The sequence below is a fragment of the Mobula birostris genome, chromosome 6 (genome assembly GCF_030028105.1).
Source record: "Mobula birostris isolate sMobBir1 chromosome 6, sMobBir1.hap1, whole genome shotgun sequence".
Taxonomy (NCBI): Eukaryota; Metazoa; Chordata; class Chondrichthyes; order Myliobatiformes; family Myliobatidae; genus Mobula; species Mobula birostris.
The window spans coordinates 91,046,000-91,066,652 of NC_092375.1; the positions used below are offsets into that span (position 1 = coordinate 91,046,000).

Here is a 20,653-nt window from a genome sequence, read left to right on the forward strand (position 1 = left end):
ATCTTTGACACAAAGGGGCAAACTCAAGAGGCCTAGCTGCCGGCATGAACTTTCATTTGTAGGGAGAGTGGAGTGGTCCGAAATCATACTGGCTCATCTGCCCCTTTCACTTGGTCCCCTCTCCACCTCCCTGATTTGGTTCTATGCATCTCTCTCTCTCCTATCAGATACCATCATCTGCAGCCCTTTGTCATCTCCAGCTGCCACGTCCCAGCCTCTATCAACATATTCCCCCGCCCATGTGTTGATCACCTCTCCTCCACCTATTAGCTACTAGCTCTTGCTCTACACCTTCCTTCCACCTCTTATACTGACCATCTCCCTTCTATCTTTCACTCTATATGAAGCTCTCAACTTGAAACACCAACTGTCATTTTCCTCCGTAGATGCAGCCTGACCTACTGAGTTCTTCCAGCTTTTATTGTGTGGTTCACTTGCTCCTGAATCTTGATGTTCCAATTTCTGGCCAGTAAAGTTAGTACATTTGGTATCATTGTCCAGGCTTTCTTTCACAGAGAATGGTCAACCTTTGATTAACTTTGTGCACCAGTCCTGGAATTCCAAAAGCATGTGTGTCAATAGGCAAGACTACAAATAATAGATGCTTATGGAGTTACAGCATTCAAAAGAAAAGCTGGGTAGTTTTAACTCTCTATAAGTATTAAAGATCTAGACTAAATGTGCTAACCTTTAAATTCTAATTATTAACTTCATAGTTCCTAGAGAGAGGATAAAAGAGAATAAACAACTTTTGCTTACATTATCTAATAAAAGGCAATGTTGCAGATGATGGAAATGAGAAATGAAAACAGAAAATGCTGGAATTACACAACAGATTTGGCAGCATCTGTGGAGTAAAGAAACTGTGCTGGTTGTGCTGAAATCTCAAACTTGTAAGTGTCTTTCACAATCCCTACGTACAATGGTGCTAGAAAGTTTGTGAACCCTTTAGAATTTTCTTTATTTCTGCATAAATATGACCTAAAACATGATCAGATCCTCATGCAAGTCCTAAAACTAGATAAAGAAAACCCAACCAAAAAAAAAACAAAAACAATTACACTTATTCATTTACTTATTGAGAAAATGATCCATTATTACACGTATGTGAAAAAGTATGTGAACCTCTAGGATTATCAGTTCATTTAAAAGGGAAATTACAGTCATGTGTTCAATCAATCAATGGGATGACATTCAAGTGTGAGTGTGGGAGGCCCTGCCCTGTTTAAAAAACATAAACCTGGCTCTTCACCATACAGGTTTTTGGAAGAGTGCCATGCCTCGATCAAAGGAGATTTCTAAAGAGCTCAGGATAAAAAAAGTTATTGATGCTCACCAGGCTAGAAAAGAAAACAAAACCATTTCTAAAGAGTTTGGGCTCCACCAATCCACTGTCAGGCAGATGGTGTACAAATGGAGAAAATTCAACGTCATTGTTACTCTCCTCAGGAGTGGTCGGCCAACAAAAAATCACTCCAAGAATAAGGCGTTTAATATTCCAGGTCACAATGAACCCCAGGGTAACATCTAAGGAGCTACAGGCCTCTGTTGCATCAGCTAACATCAGTGAACAACAATGGTGTACATGGCAAGATTGCAAGAAGAAAGACACTACTCTCCAAGAAGAACATTGCTGCCTGTCTAATACTTGCTAAAGACTACATGGATAAGCTAGAAGGCTATTGGAAGAATGTTCTGTGGACAGGCGAGTCCAAAGTAGGGCTTTTTAAGCTTAAATTAGAAATATTGTTTGGCAAAAAGCAAACTCTGCATTCCAGCATAAGAACCTCATCCCTTCTGTGAAACATGGTGGTGGCAGTATCATAGTTTGGGCCTGCTTTGCTGCCTTGACAAGGACAACTCGCCATCTTTGATAGGACTATGAATTCTGAATTATACCAGCAAATTCTACAGGAAAATGTCAGGCTATCTAGCTGTGAACTGAAGCTCAAGAGAAATTGGGTCATGCAGCAAGCCAATGACCCTAAACACATAAGTCAGTCTACCAAAGAATGGTTAAAGCAGAAGAAATTTCATGTTTAGGAATGGTCGAGTCAAAGTCCTCACCTTAAACCTATAGAAATGTTGTTGTATACCCTAAAGCAAGCAGTTCATGCTTGAAAGCCCACCAACATCCCAGAGTTAAAGCAGTTTTATAAGGAGGAATGGCCTAAAGTTCCTCCAAGCCAACATGTAGGACTGACCAGAAATGCTTGGTCGAAGTTATTGTTGTAAAAGGGCGTCACACTAGTTACAGAAAGCAAAGGTTCACACACTTTTCCAACAAATACATGTAATATTGGATCATTTTTATAAATAAATAAATGTAAAAGTACAACTTTTTGTGTTATTTGTTTAATTGGGTTCTCTTTATCTAGTTTTAGGAATTACGTGAAGATCTGATCACATTTAGGTCATAGTTATGTAGAAATAGAGAAAAGTCTAAAGGTTCACAAACTTTCTAGCACTATTGTATCTGCATCTATCTGAACTAGATGCAGAGCACTTAACTCCACCGACCCTATGTACCCTGAGATCCACTGGCATAGTCTGGACAGTGTCTGGTCCACTGAGGAGAGTTGTATTATGGAAGGCCTACCAAGAAATGCTCCCAACACCTTTGACAGCCGGAAGAACTGGGGTCTTCTTTCATTGGTGTTAATGGGTTATATATGTCTCTGAAGTTTGGTGGTATTTCAAAACTACTAAAAGTTTAGTAAATAATTTTTAGAAAAATTAAACTCACTAATAAATACAAAACATAAATTATAAAATACAAAACCACTTAGAAATAGCCAATAGAAAACAAAATACATAGCTTAAGTTACTTGCCTCTTACAATTCTCACAGAAAACTATGCGGTTTTGATCATGGCCTGGGATCTAGGTGGCCATTTCTCTGTTTGATGCAGGGGAATTCCAGCTGGAATGGACGGGACTCCATACAGTGTCCAGGAGCAGAGACACCTGACACATCAGGACATTGAATCTGTTAATATTTCCTGGAATCTTGTTTTTCCAGGACTTAGAATGCAAAAATTAGTGGCATCTATCCTCTGATATCCTGAACTAGTAACAATTTTATTTTTTACCCCAAAGTTATAAGACTATTGAATGTACCTCTTGTATGGTAAGATGGATTTTGACCTCACAAAACATGACCTTACACCTTAATGACTGCCTGCATTGCACTTCCTCTGAAATGATAACATTATATTGTACATTCCATTATTGTTTTCTCTTCTACTAACTTGTTGTACTGATGTGGTGAAATCCTCTGTATGGATGGCATGCAAAACAATGTTTTCATTGTATCGCAGAACATGTTACCTTTCACTTTTTAAGTCCCCAGTAAACAAGGTTCCACTCAAACACTGCCCTGCATTATTAAACACACTAAAAGAAAGGTGACTGATTAGATTGTTCACGTATATAATGGCAGGGATGGAACTGATCTTTTGCTTTTATGGACAAATTGACCATCTTACTGCTCAGAACCAAATCAAAAATATGTTATGTCTGTGTTCTGAGGCTAAACAGTTACCTGTACTTCAGTGAATTTGGGCCAGTGACAAACAGTAGTTTGTACATAAGTACCAGTACAGACTTTGATAGGACTTGCATATACTAAAGGGCTTGAAAAGATGACACATTCACTTTCAATGGTTGAAAGCCAGTCGCTCTCTGGACACAGCCAGCAAGATTTGGCCCATTGTTTCTGTTTCTCTTCCATAAATGCTTGGTGGCTGCTAGGTATTTCCAGTATTTTATACTTATAATCACAAATAATTTTTGTTTTATTCCTTCTGGAAGGCAAGCTTTATAACTCTAACCTTCCTAAATTCTACCATACCACAAAATTAGACTGGATAGTTAACAATTAGTTACCTTGCGCAGAAGGCTACTGCTATGTTAATTGGGTATAGATTTCTACATGATTGGTGATGCAGATTTTTCTCTGTACTACAGCTAGTCTTGCTAACAAAAGTCAGCATTTACTATCTACTTGGCAAACAAAAACCCACAGTGTGAACTGGACCTAAATCAACTGCTCTCTGGTTAGTGCAGGATCCAAAACGTTGGAATACAGCTAGAAATCACTATTACTAACAGGCATACAAAACCTCTCTTTTGTTTTATGTAACATCCAATTCACATTTCAAAATTTCTGAAATAACTATGAGTGAGTCTTAAGGAATAACAAACAGGATGATTGGGGTATGTAACAAGATGGATTTAAAGAAACTACCTTCCCTGCAGGGGAGTCCAAACTTGGGAGGGTGCCCATAAAATTAGACTGAATCTGTTTTGTGAGTGCTATCAGGAAAAGTGCTTGGAAATCTGGCACTGCCACTTCCAAAAAGCTGTTAGCGAATTGAAAATGTAAAGATCAAGGCTGCTAGAGTTCCAGAAGATAAGGGTGTTTGATGTTAGACACCAATCATGGTAGTTGGAGTTCAGATACAGATCAGTTGTAATTTAACTAAATAGTTACCTGCTGTTCCTATGTTGCCCTAGAAGACTAAAAATACAATGGCATGTAACCTCAGATGGTACAGTGGTGTAGAAGGATCAATCCAGTCCTTGGTAGCTCCTTGCATGCAATTTGTAACCTTGTAATCTAAATTTTCTGTTTCCCTTCACATCCCAATGATATGTTGGCAGATTAACTGGTAACTTCAAATCGCCCCTAATATTGATGGACATCAAGAGAAGTGGGTTGCAGTTGATGAGTATAACAAAGAGAACAGATTACCAAGATATAAGTGGGGAGATGTGTTTGCTTCAGTTTGGTGGGTCAAGTAGTCTGATCCATGTCTCAAGAAAATATGGGAATAAATAACTCATTACTTGCTCTCCGTCCCTCCCAGAAAGCACCCAAATTCCAAAATAATAAAACGGAAGTGAACAGCCTGTCAAGACAGATTTGTTATTTTTTTTAATACAATGCCATCTTTTCAAAGGTACTGTATATTAATTACAGAAAGCAGTGACAAGAGTCCTCAGGGTGCTTCTAAAGCAGCTCAGAAGTACAGTTAAAAATGATTTCATCTACCCATGTTTATGACAGGAACAAGCTCTAGCATGTCTAAGAATGTGAACCAAGTGGCTTCTATCTAATTTTCTATCTCCATTCATTGCAAATGGAACAAAACAAAAGATGTTGACCGTATGCATGGTAGAAACCAAAATGCGCTTGAAAGTAAAAGGGAAGTCCATTAATATCACAAAGTGCTAAGTATTTCATTTTCATTGCTCAGCTCCTTTCAACTCCTCATTGAGTAAGTCTGTATTCTGACACTGAACAGTATCAGTTAACATGCTAAAGGAGACAGATTAGATTGTTCATTTATATGCAACAGTGGGGCAAGAACAGACAGCAATTTAAGGGTGCACCAACCTTGCAGAGAGACAAATGCAAATAAACAAACGAAAAATGCAGGTGCTGGAAATCTGAAATAAAAACAGAAAATGCTGGAAACACTCAACAAGTCAGGCAGCATCTGTGGAAAGAGAATCAAAGCTAATGTCTCAGGTTCAAGAAGCTTCATAACTCAATGGGCTACATACAATTGTGTGTTGTTTCTGTGTGCATTCAGTCACTTATGACATTTGTTTCTGGCAAATTGAGCTAATGGAAAATAATACCAGCTTGAATAGTACTTCAATCAAACGGTCTTTATCAATCAATTCTACTTGAAAAGCCAGCACATACTATATAGTAATTCGTTAAATTCATGTTTTCTGTTCTTTAGAACAACTTGTTAATTACAGTGAAAGCAAAGGATCCTATTTCAAAATGATATAATGACAGTTAAACCATGAGCTCCTACGTGCATAACTGGTATTTATTCATGTGGTATTAGTTACCTGTCACTGAGATGCAGAAAGCTACTTGTTTCATCTAGGTGCTCATCTTCAAAGCTCAGATTTGACCAGCTGCCAGTACTATCATCACCAGCACTGACGCTAAGTTGCTGGCTGGTTGCAGAATCAGTTGACCTCAATCCATCCTTGAGACTGCCGCTGCACACAAAAATTACGAAGTCCTTATTATCTTGTTTGCACAAAAACAATTTCATTCACTTTTAAAGTAATCAACAAATCAAATATTGTGTCTTTCAGCAAATGCTGCACTCGATAATATAGAGTGCAAATGCATACACTGAAAGCAAATGTATACACCATTTTCTGTGCATGCACAATTTGTTATATTTTTAATCAAAGGACTGTCAGAGGACAATTCCATTAAGATGGTACAGACACCAAGTTTTAATGTATCAGAGACAATCAAGATTTTAACAGGTAGATGTTAAAAATTCAGTGGATATAATTTCAAATTGGATTTACTGACATAAAAATTCACCTGCCCTATCATTTGGACATTATAGCATCCTTGTATGGCTCCCAATATTGTAAAAATATTGAAAAGATCATGAAAATTATCAGCACTAGTTAACAAATAACATCATAGGCTTCCCCACATACCACCACTTTTTTGGCATTGTCTCACTGACCTCATCAGGCAGCCCTTAAATGCACAAGCAAACAAAAATTATAACTGAAGACTACTGTTAAAGTTCAGGTTGCCCTGGTTATTCTGAAAGCAGGTAACATGCTCCTAGGTTTCTTGGTGGGGTCTTCAAGAAACTGGTAGGTTTCCTCTCTTCAAGAGCACCATTATGTTCCCAATATGTTATCAAAGTCAGGATATTGAGTTAGCAGTGGGAGAAAGCTGCTACCAATTGAAAATATTGTGTCTCTTATAATACAGGCCTGTTATCTATCCTGTAAGAAGTGGTTCTGGCGGGTTTGCAAGAGAGGTCTTCACAAGGACATGAGTGTGTTCAAGAGTTCAGGACTTACACATCCCTGTTAAGGTGAAGGGCAAGGCTGGCAGATTTTTGTAACCCTGCTTTGACAGAGATATCTTGTTTGAGAAAAAAGAGGGAGGCCTACTCTGAACATAAGCAATTGGGAACTAGTGAATCTCTTGATAAGTACAAGGAGAGAAAAAGGGTGGCTAGGGAGCGATTAGGTCTCTTAAAGATAAGCAAGGCCATTTGAGTGATGAACCAAATAAAATGGGTGAGATTTTTAATGAATTTTTCTCTTCAGTTTTTATTGTGGAGACAACAGCAGACACGGAGGAAACCGGAGAAATGAGCTGTGGCCCTTGCAGAGATCTGGCCATAGATGAGGTTCTGGAGAGTGGCTAATGTGGTATCATTCTTTAAAAAGAACAACCTAGGAAACTACAGACCAGTGAGTCTGACAGTGGTGGTGAGTAAACTGCTGGAGGATATACTGAGAGACTGTATTTACCAACATTTGGAAAGACGGTGTCTGATTCAGGACAACTGACACAGCTCTATGCATGGGAAGTAGTGTTTGACAAATTTTTGGAGTTGAATTACAAAGTATAGCTAGTAAGTTTGAGGATACTAAAATAAGCATTGTACAGATACTGCAGAAATAATTAAAAATTACAAGGGGACCTCGATCAGCTACATATATGGTCTGAAAGTTAGTAAGCAGTGTTCAATCCAGAATAATGTGAGGTACTACATTTTGGGAGTTCAAACCAGCGTAGGAGTTATACAGTGAACGGTAGGGTTCTGGGGAGTGTTATGGAACAAAGGGATTTGGGATGCAAATACATAGCTCACTGAAAGTGGTGTCACAGGCAGATAAGGTGGTGAAGGTGTTTGGCATGTTGGATTTCATCAGTTAGGACATTTGACTACAGGAGTTGGAAAGTTAGGTTGCAGTTACTTGAGATGTTAATGAGGCCCCACTAAGAGTATTGTGTACAGTTTTGGCTGCTCTTTCGTAGGAAATATGTTATTAAACTAGAAGGAGTATAGAAAAAAACTTACCAGGATGTTCCCTGGTCTTGGAGGCCTAAGTCATAAGTGCAATTAAGATAGTACTGGTGAAGCACACCGATGACTTGCTGGCAGCAAACTCAACTATTAACTACTTTATACTATTGGGTTTCTTTGCTTTGAGGCTGCCTGTAAGTAGACGAAGCTCAAGGTTGTATATAATGTACATACTTTGATAAAAAATGCATTTTGAACTTTTGAGATTTCATAGATTGACTTTACTCTCTGGAATGTAAGAAATTGGCAGTGACCTGAGAGATAAACAAGATTGTGAGGAGCATTGAGAAGGTGAAAACCCATAGCCTTTTTTCCCAGGTAGGGGTTTAAAAAGAGGGCATAGGTTTAAGATTAAAGACATGAGATGTAATAGGAACTTTAGGGGCAGCTTCTTTACGCACAGGATGGTGTGCATTTGGAATGAGCAGTCAGAAATAATGGCAGGCACATTAGCAACAATTGAAGATAACCCACTGTATATGCCATAATAATGCCATATTTAAGTTTGCTGATGACACTACTGTTATTGGCCAAATCAAAGGTGGTGATGAATTGGCATACAGAAGGGAGACTGAAAATCTGGTTGAGTGGTGCCACAACAACAACCTCTCACTCAACATCAGCAAAACCAAGGAGCTGATTACTGACTACAAGAGGAAGAAACCATGAGTACATGATCAGAGGTGGAGAGGGTCAGTAACTTTAAATTCCTTGGGGCATTATTATACCAGAGGATCTGTCCTGAGACCACCATGTAAGTGCCATTTCAAAGAAAGCATGGCAGCTCGTCTACTTTCTTAGGAGTTTGTACAGATTCGGCATGCCATCTAAAATTTTCAAAGTTCAAGGTAAGTTTACTATCAATGTACATATATGTCACCATATATAACTGTGAGATTTATTATCTTGTGGGCATACTCAAGAACCATAACAGGATCAATAAAAGAACACACCCAACAGGGCAAACAAACAACCAAGGTGCAAAATACAAACCGTGCAAATACAAAAGCAAAAAGAAATAATAAATAAATCAATCAATAAATAAATAAGTAATCAAGCAATAAATATCAAGAACTATGAGATGAAGAGTCCTTGAAAGTGAGTCCATAGGTTGTGGCAACAGTTCAGTGATGGGGCAAGTGAAGTTGAGTGAAGTTATCCCCACTGGTTCAACAGCCTGATGGTTGAGGGGTAATAACTGTTCCTGAAACTGGTGGTGTGGGTCCTGAGGCTCCTGTACCTTCTTCCCATTGGCAGCAGTGAGTAGAGAGCATGGCCTGGATGGTGGGGGCCCTTGATGATGAATGCTTTCCTGCAACAGCGCTCCATGTAGATGTGCTCAATGGTGGGGAGGGCTTCACCCATGATGGACTGGTCGTATCCACTATTTTTTGTAGGATTTTCCATTTAAGGGCATTGGTGTTTCCATACCAGGCTATGATGCAACCAATAAATATACTCTCAACCACACATCTATATAAGTTTATCAAAATTTTAGATGTCACACCAAATCTCTGCAAATCCTAAGGAAGTAAGGCGCTACCATGCGTTCTTCATAATTGCATTAACGTGCTGGGCTCAGAGCAGGTTCTTTGAAACGATAACACCAGGAATTTAAAGTTGCTGACCCCCTTCACCTCTGATCTCCTGATGAGGACTGGCTCTTTGTCCTCTGGTTTCCTCTTCCTGAAGTCAATAATCAGATCCTTGGTCTTGCTGACATTGAGCGAAAGGTAGTTGTTGTGACACCACTCAACCAGATTTTCAATTTCCCTCCTATATGCTGATTCTTTAATCTCGCACCTTTAATTTGGCCAAAAACGGTGGTGTCATCAGCAAACTTAAAATGGTATTGGAGCTGTCCTTAGCCACACAGTCATAAGTGTAAAGTGAGCAGAACAGGGACTAAGCACAAGGTCTTGTGGTAGACCTATGCTGATGGAAACTGTGGAGATGGTGTTGCCAATCCGAACTGACTGGAGTCTGTAAGTGAGGAAATCAAGGATCCAATTGTACAAGGAGTTGAAGCTTATTGATTTTGACAAACCTCTATACATGCACAGTGGGGAATATCCTGACTGGTTGCACCATGGCCCAGTATCGAAACAGCAATGCCCAAGAACGGAAAGGCCTACAAAAAGTGGTGCATAGAGCCCAGCCCATTGCAGGCAAAGCCTCCACCATCCAGACCATGCTCTCTTCTTGCTGCTACCATTGAGAAAGTGGTACAGAGACTAACAGCATCAGGTTCAGGAAAAGTTATTACCCTTCAACCATCAGGCTCCTGAACCACCCTGGATAACTTTATTCACTTCAACACTGAACTGATTCCACAATCTACGGACTTACTTTCAAAGACTCCACAACTCATGTCCTCAATATTATTAATTTCTTCTTGTATTTGCACAGTTTGTATTATTTTTGACATTGGTTGTTTATCAGTCATTATTTCTATGTAGTTTTTCACTCATTTTTTTGTACAGTTGCAAGAAAAAGTTAGTGAATCCTTTGCAATTAGCTGGTTTTTTGAATTAATTACAAATAAGATGTGATATGTTCTTCGACCAAGTCACAGTAATAGACAAACACCATCTGCCTAACCTAATAACACACAATTGTACTTTTCATGGCTTTATTGAACACATTGTTTCATCCTTCACAGTGCAGGCTGGAAAAAGTACGTGAACTTTTGTATTTAATAACTGGTAGAACCTCCTTTAGCAACAATAACCTCCACCAAACATTTCCTGTAGCTGCTGATCAGACTTGCACAATGGTGAGTAGGGATTTTAGACCATTCCTCCACATAAAGCAATTTCAGTTCATCAATATTTCTGGGATACCTGGCATGAACAGCCCTCTTCAGTTCATGCCACAAAATCTCAATTGGGTTAAGTTCTGCACTCTGACTTGGCCATTCCAAAACACACATTTTCTTCTTTTTGAATCATTCTGTTGTTGATCTACTCTTGTGTTTCGGATCATTGTATAGTTGCATCATCCAACTTCTGCTAAGCTTCGGGTGACGGACCACTACCCTGATATTCCCCTATAAGATGTCTTGATCAATTTTTAATTCATTGTTCCCTCAACAATTACAAACTGTCCAGGCCCTGAGGCAGAAAAGCAGCCCTGTGATGCTGCTTCCAACATGCTTCATAGTAGAGATGAGGTTTCAGTGTTGGTGTGCAGCGCTCTTTTTCCTACAAAAATAGCCAAAAAGTTCAACTTTTGTCTCATCTGTTCACAGAACGTTGTCCCAGGAGCATTGTGGAACATCCAGGTGGTCTTTTGTAAACTTGAGACAAGTAGCGATTTTTTTTGGGAGAACAGTGGTTTCCTCTGTGGTGTCCTTTCATGAATCCAATCTTGTTCAGTGTTTTTCTTATAGTGGACACACAAACAGAGACTTTGGCAAGTTCTAGAGATTTCTGCAGGTCTTTTGATGTTACCCTTGGGTTCTTTTTCACCTTCAACACTGCATGTTTTGCTCTTGGTGTGATCTTTGCAGCATGCCAACTCCTAGGAAGAGTAGCAATGGTACTGAATTTACTTCATTTGTGGACAATTTCTCTTACAGTGGACTGATAGAAGTGTTGGCACATGGCCAAGTGGTTAAGGCATTGGTCTAGTGCTCTGAAGGTCGCTAGTTTAAACCTCAGCTGAGGCAGCATGTTGTGTCCTTGAACAAGGCACTTAACCACACATTGCTCTGCGACAACACCGGTGCCAAGCTGTATTGGCCCTAGTGTCCTTCCCTTGGACAACATTGGTGGCGTGGAGGAGGGAGACTTGCAGCATGGGCAACTGCCAGTCTTCCATACCACCTTGCCTAGGCCTGCGCCCTGGAAACCTTCCAAGGCGTAAATCCATGGTCTCACGAGACTAATGGATGCCTATGTATAATAAGGGACTGATAAACACTCAGGTCTTTAGAAATGCTTTTGAGGCCTTTTCTAGCTTCATGCCTCTCTACAATTCTTCTTGTAATGTCCTCTGAAAGTTGTTTTGATCAAGGTATGGTGCACATAAACCAATCTCTCTTGCGAAAAGCAGACTCTGTCAGTAACCTGATATTGTGTGAGTTTTTATAGTTCAGGGCACCTCTACAACCCACACCTCCAATCTCATCTCATTAATTGGAACATCTGACTCCAAACAGCTTTTGTAGAAGGCATTACCCCAGAGGTTCACATACTTGTTTGAACCTAGACCTGTAATTGTTTAAACGGTGTACTCAGTATTGACGAGAAGTAGTACAATTGTTTATGTGGTATTAGCTTAGGCAGATTGCACTTGTTTACGATTGTGACTTAGATGAAAATCAGACCACATTTTAATGCAGAAAACCAGGCAATCACAAAGAGTTCACAAACTTTTTCTTGCATCTTTAAGTTTGCTCTACTGTGAATGCTTGCAACAAATTAATCTCAGGGTAGTATATGGTAACATATATGTATTTTGAAAATAAATTTACAAGTTCATAGTTAGGTGAGGTTTAGAGGGTCGTGGGCCAAACACAAGTAGATCGGGCATTCTGCAATGTAGGTAATGCACATTCCTTGCCCACCTGCTTCTCTGCGTTCATGGAGACGTGCAATAACCACCGTGTAATGTAAACAATGATCAGTAGAACATCACAGAGAACAAGGTGGATGATCTTAAAGGGAGACTCATCTACTGCAGGGAGATGCAGAACTGCTGTGTATTCTGACCTGGCTCTCCCCTGCCACCCCTGACTGCGCCATCCCACCGGAGGGATTTTCGATCCATCGGATAGACCGCACAGCGTCTTCGAGCAAGACGAGGGGAGGTGGTGTCTGCCTACTGATCAACACTAGGTGGTGCTCGGGCACAGTGGCACTAACAAACTCCTGCAGCCCGGACCTGGAACACCTGTTGGTGAAGTATCATCCCTACTATCTGCCACGGGAATTCAGCTCGGTCATACTGACAGCAGTCCACATTCCCCCCCAGGCGGACGTGGAGTGTGCTCTGAACATACTGTATGCCAATATCAGTGAACTTGAGACCAGGTATCCGGAGGCTTTGCTCATTACAGCCGGGGACTTTAACCAGGCCAACCTCAGAAAGGCACTGCCAAAGTTATACCAACATGTCTCCTGCCCCACTAGAGGCCCGAATATACTTGACCGCTGCTACACAGCAGTCAAGGATGCCTACCGTTCCGTCCCACGACCTCACTTCGGAAAATCGGACCATCAGGCCGTACTCCTCCTCCTGGCTTACAAACAGAAACTGAAGCGGGAGGTCACGGTGTCAAAAGTAGTGTCGCATTGGACGGAGGAAACGGATGAGGTCCTCTGTGACTGCTTTGAATCGGTGGACTGGTTAGTGTTCAAGGACTTGGCAGCCAACCTTGATGAGTATGCCTCAGCTGTCACTGACTTTATTTGGAAATGCACGGAGAACTGTGTGTCTCCCAAGACGATCCGGGTATTCCCTAACCGGAAACCTTGGATGAATTATGAGGTCAAGTCCCTTTTAAAGGCTAGAGCTGTGGCTTTTAGGTCCGGGGATACCAGTCGCTACACGGAATCCAGGCGTGAACTCCAGAAAGCCATTAAGGGCGCCAAGAGGCAATATTGAGCCAAGTTGGAAGCCCAGGCTAACCAAAGGGATGCCAGTAGACTAAGGTAGGGTCTAAATGAGATCACTGGGCGCTTCTATTCCTGACAAACTTTAACGTATTCTACGCAAGATTCGAACAGAAGAGGAGCATCCCGCTCCCTCTGGATGAACCGGACCTGGTGGCATCGAGATTCATCGTCACGGAGGAGGACGCTAGAAGGGCCTTCCTGAAGATAAATCCAAAGAAGGTGACGGGCCCAGATGGCGTCCCGGGATGGGTTCTCTGGGCCTGTGCAAGCGAGTTAGCTGGAGTGTTTGCTGACATCTTCAACTGCTCCTTGCTTCAGTCTAAGATCCCCTCGTGTTTTAAGAAGGCAATGATTATCCCAGTGCCAAAGAAGAGCGAGGTGGCATGCCTGAATGACTATTGACCTGTGGCTCTGACATCAATTGCTATGAAGTGCTTCGAGAGATTGGTTATAGCACACATCAACTACAGCCTACCGGTCAACCTCGACACTTTGCAATTCGCCTACTGGAGCAACAAGTCAACGGCAGATACCATCTCTCTGGCCCTACATTCCTCCTTAGAACACCTGGAGAATAAAGACGCATACGTAAGGCTCCTTTTCATTGACTACAGCTCTGCCTTTAATACCATCATTCCAAATAAACTGATTCCTAAGCTCCGGAACTTGGGCCTTAGCACTCAGATCTGCAGCTGGATCTTCAACTTCCTCACAGACAGGACCCAGGCTGTAAAAATCCAGGCGTGAACTCCAGAAAGTCATTAAGGGCGCCAAGAGGCAATATCGAGCCAAGTTGGAAGCCCAGGCTAATCAAGGGGATGCTAGTAGACTACGGTAGGGTCTCTCTACGATAGAGCTCTCCTCCACAATCACTCTGAGCACCGATGCCCCACAAGGCTGTGTACTCAGCCCCCTGCTGTACTCACTGTACACCCATGATTGTGTAGCCAAGTTTCCATCAAACTCAATATATAAGTTTGTTGATGACACAACAATTGTAGGTCGTATCTCGGGTAACGATGAGTTTGAGTACAGAGAGGAAATTAAGAACCTGGTGGCATGGTGCGAAGACAATAACCTATCCCTCAACGTCAGCAAGACGGAGGAATTGGTTGTTGACTCTAGAAGGAGTAGCGGACCGCACGACCCAATTTACATCGGTGGTGCGCAAGTGGAACAGGTCAAAAGCTTTAAGTTCCTCGGTGTCAATATCACAAATGACCTGACTTGGTCCAACCAAGCAGAGTTCACTGCCAAGAAGGCCCATCAGCGCCTTTACTTCCTGAGGAAATTAAAGAAATTTGGCCTGTCCCCTAAAACCCTCACTAATTTTTATAGATGCACCGTAGAAAGCATTCTTCTAGGGTGCATCACAACCTGGTATGGAAGTTGTCCGGTCCCAGACCGAAAGAAGCTGCAGAAGATCGTGAGCACGGCGCAGCACATCACACAAACCAATCTTCCGTCCATGGACTCACTTTACACCGCACGCTGTCGAAGCAGTGCTGCCAGGATAATCAAGGACACAACCCACCCAGCCAATACACTTTTCGTCCCTCTTCCCTCCGGAAGAAGGTTCAGGAGCTTGAAGACTCGTACGGCCAGATTTGGGAACAGTTTCTTTCCAACTGTGATAAGACTGCTGAACAGACCCTGACCCGGATCTGGGCCGTACCCTCCAAACATCCGGACCTGCCTCTCGGTTTTTTTGCACTACCTTACTTCACATTTTTCAATTTTCTATTTATGACTTATAATTTAAACTATTTTTAATATTTAGAATATTTAATATTTGTAATTCAGGGAGTGTGAAGCGCAGAATCAAATATCGTTGTGATGATTGTATGTTCTAGTACCAATTGTTTGGCGACTATAAAGTATAAAGTAAACAGTGATGCATGACATGCTCCAGATGTGTGGCAGTATGTGTGCATAGTGATACATGACTATCTGATCATGAACATTTGAAGTGACCAGCCCTTTAATCAATATTTACTGCGTTATTATTCAAAGCTAGCTCTTCTAGGTGTTATTATTAAGACCAATGATGCGGAAAATCTTTCATGTGGCTAATTTTGAGAGTCTGCTCATCCAAATATAACTCCAAATGATGAATGTCAATGGATGAATTTGAAGTTTGAAGAAGAGATAGAAATTAGTAAATTTCCCACGGAAATTAACACATACTATCAATGAGTGGCATGAAGGCGCTCAGAAATTGTTTTATTGTGTCGATAATTTAAAGTTCAATTTGAAACACTGTTGTACAGTGTCTTCATGTCCCACCCCAGCCTAATCAAAATGCATTACAAGAGCAATAAATATTACTGCTAAACATTACTCAGAACCTGACTAGTCTTCAACTGCAAAATGCTTCTGCTCAAATCTAAATGAGAATTTTGAGAACCCCAAAATGATCTGTATCTCTGTGTTAAAGTATACAGAAACTACCAACATAACAATATTGATAATTTCCAGTATCCAGTTAAGAACAATAAATCAAGGTAACAAGGAGACACAATAGACTGTAGACGCTGGAAGCTGGAGAACAAATTTAAACTACTGGAAGTACACAGTGAGCCATGCAGCACTTGTGGAGGCATCCGAACAAAGTAGGGGCCTGATATGCAACCACCCCTTTGCCTTCACAGATGTTACTTGGCCTTTTTTCCAGCAGTTTATCGTAAATTTCAATTATCAGGAATAAGCTTAAAATAATTTTTATTGGTAAGTTCATAGAGAAGATCCTGAGAGGCAGGATTTATGAACATTTGGAGAGGCATAATATGATTAGGAACAGTCAGCACAGTTTTGTGAAAGGCAGGTCGTGCCTTACGAGCCTGATTGAATTTTTTGAGGATGTGACTAAACACGTTGATAAAGGTAGAGCAGTAGATGTAGTGTATATGGATTTCAGCAAAGCATTTGACAAGGTTCCCCATGCAAAGCTTATTGAGAAAGTAAGGAGGCTTGGGATCCAAGGGGACACTGCTTTGTGGATCCAGAACTGGCTTGCCCACACAAGGCAAAAAGTGGTTATAGACAGGTCATATTCTGCATGGAGGTTGGTGACCAGTGGTATGCCTCAGGGATCTGTTCTGGGACCCCTACTCTTCGTGATTTTTATAAATGACCTGAATGAAGAAGTGGAGGGATGGGTTAGTAAATTTGCTGAGACACAAAGGCTGGGTGTGTTGTGGATACTGTGGACGGCTGTCAGAGGTTACAGAAGGATATTGATAGGATGCAAAACTGGGTTGAGAAGCGGCAGATGGAGTTCAACCCACATAATCGTGAGGTGGTTCATTTTGGAAGGTCAAATATGATGGCAGAATATAGTATTAATGGTTTGACTCTTGGCAGTGTGGAGGATCAGAAGGATCTTGGGGTCTGAGTCCACAGGACACTCAAAGCTGCTATGCAGGTTGACTCTGTGGTTAAGAAGGTACACGGTTCATTGGCCTTCATCAATAATGGGATTGAGTTTAAGAGCCGAGACGTAATGTTGCAGCTATACTGGACCCTGGTCAGACCCCACTTGGAGTACTGTGCTCAGTTCTAGTCGCCCCACTACAGGAAGGGCGTGGAAACCATAGAAAGGATGCAGAGGAGTTTTACAAGGATGTTGCCTGGATTAGGGAGCATGCCTTATGAGAATAGGTTGAGTGAACTTGGCTTTTTTCCTTGGAGCGATGGAGGATGAGAGGTGACCTGATAGAGGTGTTAAAGATGATGAGACGCATTGATCGTGTGGATAGTCAGAGGTTTTTTCCCAGGGCTGAAATGGCTAGCACGAGATGGCACAGTTTTAAGGTGCTTGGAAGTACGCACAGAGGAGATGTCAGGGTAAGTTTTTTTACGCAGAGAGTGGTGTGTGCGTGGAATGGGCTTGCGGTGACGGTGGTGGAGGCAGATACGATAGGGTCTTTTAAGAGACTCCTGGATAGGTACATGGAGCTCAGAAAAATAGAGGGCTATGGGTAATGCTAGGTAATTTCTAAGGTAAGGACATGTTTGGCACAGCTTTGTGGGCCGAAGGTTCTGTTTCTAAATATATCATAACCATAAAAACAAAACATAAAAACAGAAACCTTTCAGTGACCCGGAGCAGCAGAATGGCCATCAAGACCCAGGGCCAGTGGAAGTGGGTAAAGATCAAATACAATGGTACACATACCCCTGTAAATGGTGCTAAGGTGGAGAAGATGGAGAACTTCAAGTCCCGAACCAGGGTCAAAGTCAGATTCTATCTTGCTGTTATAAGACCCTTGAACAGACCTCTTGTAGGTTAAAGATGAATTCTTGCCCTCACTATCTACCTCATCATGACCCTTGCATCATATTGTCTACCCGCACTGCACTATCTCTGTAACTATTAATCTGTATTCTGCCTTCTGTTACTATTTTTCCTTTGTACTATCTCAATATACTTACAATGTGAAATTAATTGTGAGAATGACATCCAAAGTCTTTCACTGTACCTTGGCACATGTGACAATAATACACCAGCTCCAATTATGGCAGGGGAGGGGAGGTGAGAGGATATACTAGGACCAATAATAGGAAAGACAGTGGACTTTTCCAGACAACATGCAAAGACTTTTAAGATGGCACCAAGTGGCTGCCTCTTCGAGCTCATCTGCAAAAACAGCTTAAATTCCTCTTTTTCTCTCTCTTTTTCTTTCCTTTTCAAGGTGGTGGGGTTCTATCAAGGTCCTGATCTGCAATGGCACTCAAACTGCGCTTTTTTTTAAACGGCAGTTGAGTTCCTGCTTCTGGAGCTCACCGGCCAACTGCTTTCCAACATTCCTCAAGGCACAACTTGGAAGATGGCACCTCCTGGGAGCGGCCCTGCAGGCGACCAATTCTAGGCTGGTGTTGGTAACTGAGGCATCATGGGATGTACGGACAGAGGTCTCTGTAGCCAAGCAATTGTACCTCCCTCTCAAGGGTGAGGAGGCGGACTCTGCCTGCAGCCTGATGGAGTGACACACATTTTGTGTGGCTGCGTTAAATTCTTCCTTTTCCCCAGTTTAAACTCTGAATTTTTAACTTTTATTTGTCGGATCTTGGAGGGGAATAGTTGTTATTATGTCACAATCTTTACGAAGTGGAAAGCAGCCCTCTGAATCCAGCAATGGAAAGGGAAAAACTTCAAAAGAAAAATCAGAGGATATGCCTGTTTGGGCTGAGTATCGAGAACATGCGTTGATGTTTCTCGACAAGAAAATAGATAACACCACTTCTGAGATGAAGTCATTTCGACAGAGTTTTCAATTTGTAGAGGAAAATATTATTTCCTTGAATTCTGAACGTAAAGAGTTGAAGCGCCAGATAGCAGATATTTCAGCCTGCTTGGAACAATCTCAAAGTAAGATTATCGATCTGGAAGCAAGATCTCATTGGAATAATATTCGAATTGTTGGACTGAAGGAAGGATCTGAGAGTGGGGATTTATTGGACTATTTTGCAACTTTGTTTCAATCTGTTTCCGGATATTTTATCTCAGCCTCCCGATATTGAAGAAAGCGCATAGAATTTTCACTTTGAAATCTCAAGATCCCAATAAACCAAAGTCAGTTTTGGTCTGCTTTCTTTGTTTCAAAGTTAAAGACCAAATCATGAAATATGCAAGGAAACACAGAGTTTTTAAATTCAAGGGTTCCAAGATTCGTTTTTATGAAGATTATCCACAGGAAGTTATGGAACAGCGGTTCAAATTCGTTCCAGCTATGAAGATAGCCTATGATAAGGGATTATTCGTATCACTTCGCTATCCAGCCCGATTAAAATTATTTCCTGAACATTCGACTCCACGTGTTTTTCAGGATCCCAAAGCAGCATTGGACTATGTTAATTCTATTTTGGAGGTGGCCGAGGTTTGAATGGCTTTAGGTCTGCTGAATAACTGCTATTTTCTGAAAGCAAATAAGCTTTGAAGATTTCTGATATGTTGAAGATGTCCTTTCCAAAATCTGTTTGGTATACTAAGTGAATTAATACAGCAGACAGATGGTGTAACCGGTTTGATTATTTGTTTCTATCCTTTTTTTCATCAATTAAGTGATAGTTTTCATAGTTTATAAGGACTTTTCATATTATATAGAGCGAGGAGTGCTTAGTAGATAGATAATTAGTTTCAATTTTTCTTCTAAAAAGTTTTTTTTATTGGGCATGTAAGTCAAATGGATAATAGTGCCGATTTTTCTTCATTAGAGATTACATAGACATTTTTCTCTTTGTTTAATTTTATTGTTTTGACATCTTTGAAGATTGTCTTTGCATTCCCCAGTTTATTTTTAATGATTAAGTATAAACATCTTCTTTCTCCTCTGCAGAGCTTTCTTATTTTAGGGCTGTGTATTTTTTTTTTTGTAAATGGGGGGGGAGCGAATTAAGGAAAACTTTTAAAATTACTATTATAAAATGGGCAGCTCGCGGAGTTGTTTCTTTTTTCTATTTCTATGGGGACACATTCCAGCTTTTTCTTTGCTGGATTTCTGGCTTTTGGGGTGGTGGGAGGATTGGGGTTAGTTTTGAGCTGTAGGATTTATTGTAGGATCAATTTTGGTTTTTTTTATTGTATTTTTTCCCATTATGGAGTTCCTGAGCATACACGTTTTGTATATGGTTATACTTATCAACACCATTTTTGATTAGCCTGTGATGGTATGCATGTATTTATGTGTTAGAAAAATGCTTTTTTTTATGGTAGTTGAACAGATAAACGTTATTAGTTGGAATGTACGTGGCTGGAATCATCCTATTAAGTGACAGGAGACTTTTAAAATTATTAATCGACTCCAACCCGATATAATTTTCGCTCAAGAAACGCATATCAGAACAGGCAATCAAAACGGATTTTTTAAAATGTGGAAGGGCCTTCAATTTCATGCCACTTGTCAAAATAAAACAAAGGGAGTATCTATTTTTATTAAATCTAATATTCTATTTATCCAAGATGACATTGTGTCAGATACTAATAGTAGATTTTTAATTGTCAAAGGAACAATTTGTAATGAAAAATTTTCCTGGTTAATCTATATGGACCTAATGTAGATGATCCTTTTTTTAAAAATGTATTTGCTTTATTGTTGGACTTAAATGAATATATGTTGTTAATGGGTGGTGATTTTAACTGTTGTTT

At 40.7% G+C, this 20,653-nt stretch overlaps 1 protein-coding gene across 5 annotated transcripts in view; it reads right to left on the reverse strand.

Annotated features, from left to right (window-relative positions):
• The window catches only part of akap11 (A kinase (PRKA) anchor protein 11), a 103,674-nt gene that overhangs the window by 14,169 nt on the left and 68,852 nt on the right, over positions 1–20,653 (reverse strand). For all 5 annotated transcript variants that reach the window (XM_072260829.1, XM_072260825.1, XM_072260827.1 and 2 more), the window contains one exon: positions 5,871–6,026. In XM_072260829.1, coding sequence (XP_072116930.1) covers positions 5,871–6,026 — 156 coding nt within the window. The remainder of the gene's footprint in view (positions 1–5,870; positions 6,027–20,653) is intronic.